The sequence below is a fragment of the Myxine glutinosa genome, chromosome 4, assembly GCF_964187855.1.
Source record: "Myxine glutinosa chromosome 4, kmMyxGlut1.1, whole genome shotgun sequence".
Classification (NCBI taxonomy): Eukaryota; Metazoa; Chordata; class Myxini; order Myxiniformes; family Myxinidae; genus Myxine; species Myxine glutinosa.
Genome location: NC_136264.1, coordinates 194506076 through 194519009, shown reverse-complemented (window position 1 = coordinate 194519009; position 12934 = coordinate 194506076). Strand labels below are relative to the sequence as shown.

Genomic DNA, 12934 nt, shown 5'->3' with positions numbered 1-12934 from the left:
TGTCGTAAAACGTTTTGGCTTTCAATGTGAAACAACGAAATTCGATAACCCATTTGGCTCTTATTGTTTCTGCCTTTTCATTAGTAGAGTGGTGGCTCATTTTATAACTTGCAGACATTGTTGTTGCACTCAAAACATGAGTTATTCTTTCTCACTTATGTGCAACTACCACGTTGGGAAATGAAAAATTTTCTTTCGATTCTCTGACAGTATCAGACATCCCCCCCCAAAAAAAGAAGACCTTTGGAGGCCATTTTTCCCTGCAGAGCAGGGGTTGGCCTTTTTCGGGTGCCTTGGTCCACTTTTTGAAGCAATGCTTTATGGCCGGATGCCCTTCCTGCCGCCAACCCTTTAAAAGCCTTTTAAAAAGGCTTTTTTCAATTTCCTCTTCAATTCATTCACTTCAAAAAAATATTCCATCTCTTACAATTCTTCCTCACTAGATGCTCTAAATTCACATTCATTCCACCCCTCCTCCATCGTTCTTAAACGGATCGCTAACTTGAAAATCACAATAAACCCAATTTGTTATAAATGTTCGTCTTTCATCAATCGTCCACTTTCTAAACTCCCTCCTTGCCCTTCCCCTCCAAATCTCCCCGCTTGCCCCTCCACTCCTAAACTCCCCCCTTGCCCCTCCCCCCCTAAACTCCCCCATCACCCCTCCCCTTCAAAACTCCCCCCCAACCCACCCCTTCAAATCTCCCCCCATACCATCTCTCTCAAATTCTCCCCCCTCTCCCCTCCTCCTCAAAGCTGCCTCCTCCCCACTTCGTCTCCCTTCATACCTCCACCTCCCCTAACCTTCTACTTTCCTCTGCCCCCCCCCCCCTCTCAAACAACCCCTCACTGTGTCTCATCCCATCACCATCAAACCTTTCGTCCTCCTCATCCTTCCCTTTCTTGTAACTCTTCTGTAATCTCTGACACACGATCAACAGCTCTCCCTACCTCCCCCTCTCATTCTTCATCTGACCCTACCCCTCCCCTGTCCTGTCCTGCACCCGATGCTCCCCCTCTCTCCTCATTAACGGTATGGACCTCAAACATCCGGGGCCTTCGCTCAAACCTGATTGATCTCTCCATTCAGGTTGCTTCTGACAATCCAGACTTGATCTGCTTAACAGAAACTTTCCTCCTTCAAGATGTCTCTGATTCCTTAATATATTTTCCTGGTTACTCCCTCCTCCGGTATGATAGACCTGAGCCTCGTCCTGGTGGTGGGGTTGCTATCTTTATCAAAAACTCTCTTCCTCACTCACCCTGCACTGCCCTCTTTCCACCTCACCCCCAGGAATACCTTTGGCTACGGCTTCCCCTTCGCTCCCACCTTTTGTTCATATGTGTGCTGTACCGTCCACCAAACAGTGATGACTCCATTTACATTTCGCTGTCGGACAACAGAGACCAACTTCTATCTACCCATCCCAACTCTCTCTACCTCATATGTGGTGATTTCAATTGTCACCATGCCAGTTGGTTAGGTGTGGGTTCCTCTCTCACCAGCCATGGCACCTCAGCAAAGGACTTCTGCGACTCATTGGGACTGATACAATCTGTCAATTTCCCGACCCGGATCTCAGTCAATGGAGTATCTTGTCTTCTATACTTGGTTATGACAAACTTCCCTGCAAATGTCTGCTGCTCTTGTTACGGATTCGTCACTTCCGTTGTGGTGGTTTGCATCCACTGTAAATATTTCTGATTCCATGTATTATAATTATTGTTGTCATTTAAAGGGAACAGATATTTCTATTTTCAAAAGTTAAATGTTAATGTTAAAAGAAACAGGAAACCGGATCGGGAACCGGACTACGAAGAGGAAGAAGAGAAAAAGAGGGCGGAGCGAAGTAAAGTCGGACAAGAAAGCCGAGTCGCGCCGAGGTCTGGAGCGAACGTTGGCGAGCAAGAGTCACTCGCGATCTTTCGGGTTTCCGGGAAAGGGATTCCTACGACTGAGTTGTCATCGCTGTGACCGATCAACCTGCGTGTCAGGTTTTTGGCGGTGGATTCCGAAGAGAATTATCGCTGGGCCGGTACGTCTCAAGAGTGGGTCGTCGGCCATTTTGACTCGCGCAGGACTTGTGCTTCGCTCGCGGTTTCGTCTCTTTTCGACCATTTCACCGCATTCAGACGTCGATCTGGGGCATGTGTGTGACGTGGCTTTTTGAAGGTTAATTCGTCCATACCCGAGGGTGTGATCTCTCAGTCGCCTGTAGGGCGCCTTTGGATTTCCCAGTCGCCTTGAGGGCGCCTTTGTACAGCTTCGGCTGTGAGACTGTATGTGCCATCCGCACGGGATTCTGGTCTCGATTGGACCTCGTTCTGGCGATCGCTGGAGCGAATCAACTTCGTCGTGAAGCCGGGAATAAGAGACATTGGGGAATGTTCTTTTTTCTCTCACTTGGAGCACAGTGACTTACCTTGTACTAGCTGATGGTACCATCATAAGATATATGTTGAGTGTACTTTTGATTGCTATCATTGTTGTACTGTTAATCTTGTGTGATCTTAATACAATATTTGTTTGTGAGTAACAATTGGGGTGGCTTCTACATTTATCTTTGACATACAGAATAACACATTTTTCTGCCGTGACTCCTCTCGGGGCTCAGAGGTACACCGTGACCAGGCGGTCGCGGAGGAGCACGTAACAGAAATTGGGGGCTCGTCCAATTGGCTTGGGGGCTCGAAATTGGGTCTTCGGATTGGATTAAATTCCCTGATAACATTCGTCAGGGATAGAATTCCCTAGCATTGCCAAAATTCCCAAACTTAGAATTTTTCTAACATTCCCAAATTTTTCCAAAAAATTGGAAATTTTTGTGTGAAGGTTAACAGGTGCTAACTGATAGTCACGATGGTGTTTGACGTAGAACAGTTTGCGGCGTCCCCTAATGAGGCACAGTTATAAGCGTTAAAAAAATCGGAACTCTTGATATTGGCCAGACATTTTAACTTGGAGGTCCGAGTCAATATGAAGAAAGCCGAGATGCAGACATTGGTGGTAGAATCTCTGGTGGGACAAGGAACATGGACAGAGGTAGCCTTGGATTGGTTACCCGAGGAGAAAGAAAATGTGGAGCTCCGGAAAATGGAGATGCAACTGCAGAGCCAGGAAAGGGTAAAAGCAGAGGAGAGAAGAGCAGAGGGAAGGAGCGCTGAAGAAGAAAGAAGAGCAGGGGAAAGATCAGAGGAAAGGAGAGCTGCAAGGGAACTCGAAGAAAGAAGAGAAAAGGAAAGAGCAGAGGAGAGGAGAGCTGAAAGGGAGTTAAAGGAACGTGACATCGATTATCAGAGGGAACTTAAACTCAAGGAGCTGCAAATAATGGGAGAACGGGCAGAGGTAGCATCCATGCCGGCTGGTTCTAGTCAGAACACCTGGGATGTTGGTAAACATGTGAGGCTGGTTCCACCCTTCAATGAAAAAGAGGTAGCCAAGTTTTTTTTACATTTTGAGAAAGTGGCTCAAATGCTAAAATGGCCTGTGGGGTCCTGGACTATGTTAGTGCAAAGTGTTTTGGTGGGTAAAGCTCAAGATATATTTTCGGCTTTACCGATTGACAAATGTACAGATTATGAGGAAGTGAAGAAAGCCATTCTCAAAGCCTATGAATTGGTCCCTGAAGCTTACCGGCAAAAATTCCGGAATGTCAGGAAGATGGAGAGTGAGACCCATGTGGAGTTTGCCAGAATGAAGGAAACCATGTTTGATCGGTGGTGTGATTCGAAAGGGATTGGGAAAGACTTCAAACTGTTGCGACAATTGATCTTGGTGGAGGAATTCAAACAGTGTGTCCATGAGGACATCAAAGTACATCTGGAGGAAAAGAAGGTCCCAGAGTTGTATGAGGCAGCGACCGTGGCAGATGACTATACCTTGACACACAGGATGGGGCTCCACAAACCTAACTTCCCGCCTAGAGTTAGCCAGGGGAGTTATGGTAAATCAGGTGCGGAGAACAAAAATTCATGGAGGCGACCTAGAGATGACTATGAGGACAGATCTGATACCGCGACTTTTAGGGATCAGAAGACTACATTTCCAAGACATTATCTTCCGGGGGGCTCAAGGCAGACCTCGAGTTTTTCCCACGGGCCTACTTGCGCTTTTTGCAAGAAACCTGGGCATTTGATGTCCCAATGTTATGCCCTGGCAAATGCAAAGGAAAAATCAGGAGCGGAGTCAGACTAGTACAACTCCGAATGCATTGGCAAATGCGAGAAAGCATCCTTGGAGGACAGTACCTTGTGAAGGTTCCCATGCCAAAGTTACGGCATCACAGAACGACCTTGTTCAAGAGGGTTACAAACCTTTCATTTCAGAGGGGTTTGTGTCACTGGATGGAAACCTGACCAACCAAAGACCTGTTAGGGTATTGAGGGACACAGGAGCACATCAATCTTTGATACTTGAGGGCATTTTGCCATTGTCAGAGAAGACGGCAACTGGTGTGAGTGTTCTTTTACAGGGGGTTGGTGGTTGTGTTAAATCCCCACTTCATGTCATCCATTTGAAGTCTGATTTGGTCTCAGGACCGGTCACCGTAGGGTTACAAGCCACTCTTCCTGTAGAAGGAATATCTTTTGTGATCGGGAATGATTTGGCCGGTGGTCAAGTTTCTGGTAACCCGATGTTTGTTGAAAAGCCTAGTATGGAAAATAACACTGCCCAGTTAGAGCAGGAGATTCCGGGTATCTTTCCATCCTGTACCGCGACTCGTGCTATGGGTAGGAAGCGCTCTGAAGAGAAGAGGAAGGTACTGACGTCACGCTTTGCACAGACACTTCTTGTCAAGTCCCCTGAAACTAAGTGTCAGCACACACAAGTCAGGGATGGAGGCAATATTGGCAAGCTCTTTGTAGGTGGACTGAATTTCAACACAAGGGAAGATGTTCTGGACTCTGTCTTCGGCAAATATGGACCGCTCTTGGAAGTGCTGCTGATAAAAGACAGGGAGATGCAAAAGTCAAGAGGGTTTGGCTTTGTCACGTTTGAAAACACAAAGGACGCCAAAGATGCAGAAAAGGATTTGAATGGCAAGGATTTGGATGGTCGGACCATAACAGTAGAGAAGGCAGGCCGTGGGTGTCGAGGGGGCTACAGAGGAGGAAAACGTGGAGGTGGTTTCAGGGGTGGCTATGGCTCCCGGGGTGGGAGTAGTAGTTTTGGTGGTGGCCACAGTTGAGATTACTATGGAGGCTCCCAGAGTTACGGCAGCTCCAGAAGGGATGATTATCAGGGTAATGGCTGAGAAGGAGACCGCTATTCACGTGACTACAGCGACAAGCGCTCCAACCGTGATAATTATGAAAGTTAGGAAGAGTTTGAAGCACTGAATACTGCGGAGCAGCCGAGCCAAGATTCCTACATGGATTAACCGTGAACTCCACGTTCCTAAAGGCGTCCATGTAATGAATACTTCCAGACCTCACCACCCAACCACCATGAAACCTGGCTCTCAGCTCGGCCTCCCTAAAAAAGTGCTATAGATTTGCTTGACTTTGGATTTTTGATCACAACCCCTTAACCTTCATTCAAAAAGAGTTTTGCCTGCAAAGAAAGTTTTCACTATGTTCAAACTTTCTTTCTTGAGGGGGGGAAGTGTTACAGATTCGTCACTTCCGTTGTGATGGTTTGCATCCACTGTAAATATTTCTGATTCCATGTATTATTATTGTTATAATTTAAAGGGAACAGATATTTCTATTTTCAAAAGTTAAAAGTTAATGTTAAAAGAAACAGGAAACCGGATCGGGAACCGGACTACGAAGAGGAAGAAGTGAAAAAGAGGGCGGAGCGAAGTAAAGTCGGACAAGAAAGCCGAGTCGCGCCGAGGTCTGGAGCGAACGTTGGCGAGCAAGAGTCACTAGCGAACTTTCGGGTTTCCGGGAAAGGGATTCCTACGACTGAGTTGTCATCACTGTGACCGATCAACCTGCGTGTCAGGTTTTTGGCGGTGGATTCCGAAGAGAATTATCGCCGGGCCGGTACGTCTCAAGAGCGGGTCGTCGTCCATTTTGACTCGCGCAGGACTTGGTGCTTCGCTCGCGGTTTCGTCTCTTTTCGACCATTTCACCGCATTCAGACGTCGATCTGGGGCGTGTGTGTGACGTGGCTTTTTGAAGGTTAATTCGTCCATACCCGAGGGTATGATCTCTCAGTCGCCTGTAGGGCGCCTTTGGATTTCCCAGTCGCCTTGAGGGCGCCTTTGTACAGCTTTGGCTGTGAGACTGTACGTGCCATCCACATGGGATTCTGGTCTCGATTGGACCTCGTTCTGGCGATCGCTGGAGCGGAACAACTTTGTCGTAAAGCCAGGAATAAGAGACATTGGGGAATGTTCTTTTTTCACTCACTTGGAGCACAGTGAGTTACCTTATACTCGCTGATGGTACCATCATAAGATATATGTTGAGTGTACTTTTGATTGCTATCATTGTTGTACTGTTATTCTTGTGTGATCTTAATACAATATTTGTTTGTGAGTAACAATTGAGGTGGCTTCTCCATTGATGTTTGACATACAGAATAACACATTTTTCTGCCGTGACTCCTCTCGGGGCTCGGAGGTACACCGTGACCAGGGGGTCGAGGAGAAGCAAGTAACACTCTTCTTCTGCTCCAATCGGTTCTTCTGATCATGTGCTTGTTAAAGTGGACATCTCTCTGGCCATTCTCAGAGAGCGTCCTCAGCGCCAACGAGTCTGGCAATTCACTCAGGCTGACTGGCACGGTCTGCAAGCAGCCATCAATCACCTGGACTGGTCTCCCATCTCTACTGCCTCTGACATCAATTCTTCCTGGGAATTCTTCCAAAGCAAACTGCTCTCTCTCATGCACAGATTTATCCCATCTTGTCTTCAGTTGTCTTACCCTCCCTCCCATACACGGTACACTGAATCTTGTGGTGAGGCAGTTGCCCGGAAACAACTTGCCTTTGCCTCTTGGAAGGCAAATCCAACTGAAGGCAATCTCAGTTCCTTCCACCAAGCTCGGAACAAGTGTGTGTCTACCCTCAAGAGTGCCAGGAAGCACTATCTGTCCACACTCAAGAATGAACTCTCAAACTTGTCTCCTTCCTCCAAATCTTGGTGGCGTCTGGTCAAAGCCGTTTCTGGTGTTTGTTCCTCCTCCATCCCCTCCCTTACCTCAAATGGCTACACAGTTGACACCGCACGTGACAAAGCCGAATGCCTCAACTCTGTGTTTGCCTAAAAATCTTGTGTCCCAAACCCATCTCTCTCTTTTCCCACCTTACCCAGTCGAACCCAACTGTTCCTGGACTCTGTGTTCTTCTCTCCTGACAAGGTGGTGAAGTTTTTGTCAAACCTCGACTCTGATTCTGCAACTGGACCAGACGGAATCAGCCCACGGGTCCTAAAATTCTGCTCTGCAGCTCTATCTCACCCTCTCTCTGTTCTTTTCACCCTCTCTTTTGCTCAAGGTCATCTGCCAGCATCTTCGAAATCAGCAAACATTACCGTTTTACACAAAAAGGTGCAAAAACAAATCCTTGCAACTACAGACCAATCAGCCTGCTCCCAGTTATCAGCAAAGTCATGGAATCCATCATTGCTTCGGATATCAAATCATTCCTCTTCTCCAATGGCTTGATCTCTGATCATCAATTTGCATTCAGACCAGGTTATTCTACTCTGGACATGTTGCTTCTGCTGTCTCAACAATGGATGGAGGTCCTCAATGCCAAACAGGAAATCAGAGCTGTCTCCCTTGACATATCACGTGCCTTTGATACGGTCTGGCACCCTGCTCTGCTCACCAAACTCTCCTCCTATGGTATCCATGGAAATCTCCACGCATGGCTTGCGGACTTCCTCTCTGGTCGCAGTCAACGTGTGGCCCTGAATGGATTTCTCTCATCTCCCCTTCCTGTGTCTGCCTGGAGATCCCCAAGGGAGTGTTCTGGGCCCTGTGTTATTTCTGGTCTTCATCAATGATCTCTCCGACTCTCTGGAAAATCCTCTCTATCTCTTTGCTGATGACTCCACTCTCTGCCGCTCCATTCCTCATCCCTCAGATCGGCAGTCTGCAGCCTCCTCACTGTCTGCAGACCTGGACAAAATCACAGACTGGTCAAACAAGTTGAACATGTCTTTCAATCCTGACAAATCTCACACTCTTACTATGTCTCTCCGAAAAGACCGACTGGAAAACCCTCCCATCTACTTTCTCAACAATCCTCTTCAAGAAGTTCTGTCGCTCAAGCTTTTGGGTCTCACTATCTGCCATGATCTTTCTTGGGAAAACCACATTTCCAAGCTGGCCTCCAAAGCCAGTCGCCGACTGGGCATCCTCCGTCGTGCGAAGTCCTTCCTTGGCACACCTGAGCTCCTCACCACATTCATGGCTTTCATCCGCAGCTCAATGGAATACTGTTCCCCCCTCTGGGCCGGTGCTACTGCCTCACACCTAGCTCGACTTCACGCTGTTGAAACCACAGCTTTCAGAATCATTGGAATCTCCTGCCATGAAGCTAACTCAGAGGGTCTTTCACTCACTCACTCACTCACCGCAGGCAGGTTGGTGGTCTTTCTGTCTCTACCGTCTCCTCTCCGGCCTTGCTCCCCCAGCTCTCTTTGTGCTCTGTCCCCCAAATATTCCTACAGGTTGCACAAGATCTGCCAGCAACCCTCTTATGGTTCAACTGCCAAAATCTAGGCCCTCTGCTCACCTCCACTCTTTCATTCCCCTTTTCTCCCGCCTCTGGAACAAACTCCCCCACTCCCTTCAATCCCACACCTCCGCCCAGGTCTTTAAAACAGCTGTTCACCACCATCTCTTATCTTCCCCCATCCAAAACCTTTATCTTTTCTACCCCCGCTAATTCACCCCAGATACACTTTTTTGAAATTCCAACTTCTTTCCTGGAAGTCATTGCAGTATCCATATGTTTTATACCTCTCCCACGTCCCCCCAAGCCCCCGCCCTCCAACATTTCTTTCGATGTCCCTGCTCTCAAATGTTGTGTTTGTGTCCTTCCCCCTCTCTCCCCATCTTGTCTACCGCTCCCCTTATTTTGTGTTTTATGTGTCGGTTTGACCTTTTGTGTGATTAATGTTCGCTCTTTCACGAGCCTCGATCTTGTATACAAAAAAAAAACCCTGTTCGTCGCCTCTTGCGACACACAGGGAATTACCAGTGAACTGGTACTCAATTTGCCGACCTTGGAAGGATGACAGACTGAGTCAACCCCCCTCAGCTAGAGGCAGCCACCCAGGATCCTAGGATCCCAAGCCGGCACCCTAACCGCTAAGTCAACACCAGGTTGACATTATCAGACATATCCAACAAAAATCTCGTACACCTATCCTTTATTCAGGTGACAACATTCAGAACTGTATTTGCGAAATACAAGGCAGGTAAAATATGCAGGCAGCAGTACCTGTGGCCTGACTCACCACAGCATTAAATTACCATGTGCTTGAGTGTACAATCCTCGCTGTGAGTTTCCCGGAGCATGGCTGCGTCGATGCTGTAATCCTTCAGGATCTTGGCGAGGATCTCACATTTAGGAAGTGTCAACCCCTCAACATTGAGTTGGAGGATGTGGAGGGAAGGACCAACTAGCCTTGTTGTGGTCCATGACTTTTGGCCCTGAAAAGGGCCTTTTTAGCGCTACAAAGCTTCGGGTTGCATTGCTGGGGTTTGCCCCGAGTGTGTCGGTGGTATTGGCCAGTTGATGACATTAGTCTTGATATCTTCGGAGTATAACATTGTCGAGTATCATTTAACAGGTCGAGCACCACGTGCAGGTAGTCATCATGCCGGATGTGCTCTGTTACTGTGGAGGAGTCCAGACGATGGAGCACATCACATTGCACTGTCCCTTATGGCAGCTATCAGTAGGACTTTTAGCCTTCCACCAACTCAACCTAGAGGCTGTTACATTATCCCTTGAGGCAGCTATCGGGAGGACTTTTAGCCCTCCACCGACACCCGAGAGGCAGCCACATGGTCCCTTGCAGCAGCTATCGGGAGGACTTTTAGCACTCCACCAACTCACCCTAGAGGCAGCCACATGGTCCCTTGCAGCAGCTATCAGGAGGACTTTTAGCACTCCACCAACTCACCCTAGAGGCAGCCACATGGTCCCTTGCAGCAGCTATCAGGAGGACTTTTAGCCTTCCACCAACTCACCCCTAAGGCAGCCACATGGTCCCTTGCAGCAGCTATCGGGAGAACTTTTAGCCTTCCACCAACTCACCCTAGAGGCAGCCACATGGTCCCTTGCAGCAGCTATCAGGAGGACTGTTAGCCTTCCACCAACTCACCCCTAAGGCTGCCACATGGTTGCAGAACCTGGACAAAAATTTTAGTGCACCTCATATTGGCCATATATGCAAGAAGAAGAAGAAAAAGTTTACCATGTACCATGTGGTATGTGATTGTTCCATAAGAGATGTGCATTTTTTCTGCAGCTGTACAAGGAAAGGAAGTACCGGTTCACTTTGGAGGAGAACAACGCCAAGATGCTCGTCGACAAGTCTGCGCATGCCATTGAGGACATGCTGCGTAAAAAGGAGGCTGCCTTGGAGGTGCGTGTTTTGTCTTTTCATTACATCCGCCACTGAAGATGGACAGAGGTTATGTTTTCACACGTGTTTTTTCGTCTGTCGATGTGACAACGACGAAGTGATTCGATTTTGGTGAAGAGCCGGATCTCGATACGAGAATGTTTAAATTTTTTACAAAGTGATTCTCCAATATTGAAGTTAGTTGGGCCAAAACCGATACATAGCAGGATATCTCAAAACGTTTTGGATGGATTCGGCTGAAACTTGGTGGACATGTTGTGTGTGTGACAAGGACGAATCGATTAGATTTCGGTGAAGATCCGCATCTGGATCCAGCCTATAATTGGGATACAAACCATAAACTGTTCAGCCCTGTGGAGATGTGCACTCCACCGTGTCCCGTTCTGAGCATGGCTGCTCCACATTACATGAATGACACTTCTGATTTTGAAATTGAGACTTGTTGATATCGGTATTTATGTTTTTGCATACAGGTGTCGAGGCTCAGAGAAGAGCTGCACATCAGGTGCCTCAAGGGATTGGGAAGACTGAGAACAAATACACAGAGTACTTACTTGCAGATTATGATAGAGATGGATATAGAGAATTAAAAAAATGTTTTGACACAATATTATGGTTGTGTGCCCTCCTCCGATTGATCCAATCGGTTTTTAATATGGCATTTTCTATTTTAGAAATTAAATTTCAAAGTGCTTCGCACTAGATGATGGACCCGGACTGGGGAGAAGCTGGAAAAGGTCCCAAGAGGAGGAACGAAAGAGTGAATAAGAGCAGACATTGAATATTTAGGGAGGTCGATGAGGAGTAAGTTGCTGAAGGAATGGATTTTTGAAGGTTCGAGGAAGAAGGTTCCTAGTGACGTGAGACTGGAAGAGTGCTGGTAGTAAACCAATAGTTTAAAAGTTTGTAGTGGGAGAGCAGCAAACCCTGCACCCAGCCTATTGCTTGGAGGGGCTGTGGATCCTCAGGGGTTTGGCCTCCACCGAGTCGAGAAGTGTCAGATGGTATATCGAGGCTGAAGGCCAAGCAGGTAGCTCCACTCTATCTCACATCAATAGCCTTGTATGCTATGGGGAACTGATTTACACATGAGGTGGCATCTGTTTCCTGCCACGTTCCTGACATTATACCAGTGGTTTCTTTTAGTTATTTTTTTTACTCTCTCTTTTATTTATTTATTTCTACAATTCCATAATTGACCATTCATGAACCATCGGAAGGGTTTTATTTAATAAGATGAATTCCTCTTCCCGTTTTAGAATTCAAAAACTCCTTTATGGCTACGATTAATACTTCTTACGGGCCCAAATTGCTTCACCTTTCTGTGGGGTTCGACCTGAGTCTTGCGCGAACGAGCTAGCAGAAGTAATGCTATCAGAAGGTACATCAGGCTTAACATCTGTCCTAGCAACGGTACACTTTGTGATTTAACGCTGCACCTGCTTACCACCAATCCGATGGCTTATAGTCTTTTCTGGAAATGAACCCAAGCGAGACAGCTCAAAAGCATGCTTATCTCTGTACCATACTGTCAGACAAAAGTCGTCGCTCGCTGAGCTTCCGATCTTTGCATGGAGCTTGCTTCCTCCTCTTAGCAACACAACCCAAGCGATCCACAGCAAAATGATGTGAGCGCTGCTTGAATAACGGAACCCAAAGACGTTATACCAGGAAAACTCCTTTGCACATTTTAAATTAATTAATCAACTAATTTAGCCATTACGTTACATCAGCAATACCTTGGTGTCCTTAGGTAAGGGTCTTGACCTCGTGCTTGTGAAACTAGCATTTTGGCAATTGCGGAGAGAAATGAAAGGCAAAAGATGTGAATAAGAAACGAAATGCCAAGTGCGTTATGGGTGCACACACAGCAAGATTGGCATCGTAACACGTATTGACTGGCGCAGCGGTATTGTGCTCTGAGTTTTGTTCGCGCCATGTCGCTGTCTGCTGCCATCATGCCTTGTCGCTTCCTTTTCTAATTTGTCCTTTGCTTTCCTCTTGTACGCTCTGCAGTGAGTAATTTGTCATATTTCGAAACTACATTCGTGGACTGTGAAGACTACTACAGTACTCATCCAGCAACAAGTCGTGATCCATTACATCGAGGGGGGCACCCAGAGTCCAACCTCAATCCATGATGTCTAGGAGTTACCAAGGTAGCCTGGAATGATAACAACAGACGAATAGTCATGATTCATGGTCCGGTCGATCTTGCCATCCGTTTGCGATTTGTAGGTATTGTACTGATTTCTGCATCTCTCAATCAAAGCTGTACCGGATCTACAGATGAATCTTATGATCCGTTCCAAACAGTAGGGATTGATCCGCTTGCCTGTCTGGATACAGCTTGGCTTGGCCACAGGAGCAGCAA

The 12934-nt window shown here is 47.1% G+C and overlaps 1 protein-coding gene across 4 annotated transcripts in view; it reads left to right on the top strand.

Annotated features, from left to right (window-relative positions):
• Window positions 1-12934, top strand: part of CACNA2D2 (calcium voltage-gated channel auxiliary subunit alpha2delta 2) — a 337069-nt gene that overhangs the window by 119823 nt on the left and 204312 nt on the right. For all 4 annotated transcript variants that reach the window (XM_078776839.1, XM_068114187.2, XM_068114186.2 and 1 more), the window contains exon 3: window positions 10444-10560. In XM_078776839.1, coding sequence (XP_078632965.1) covers window positions 10444-10560 — 117 coding nt within the window. The remainder of the gene's footprint in view (window positions 1-10443; window positions 10561-12934) is intronic.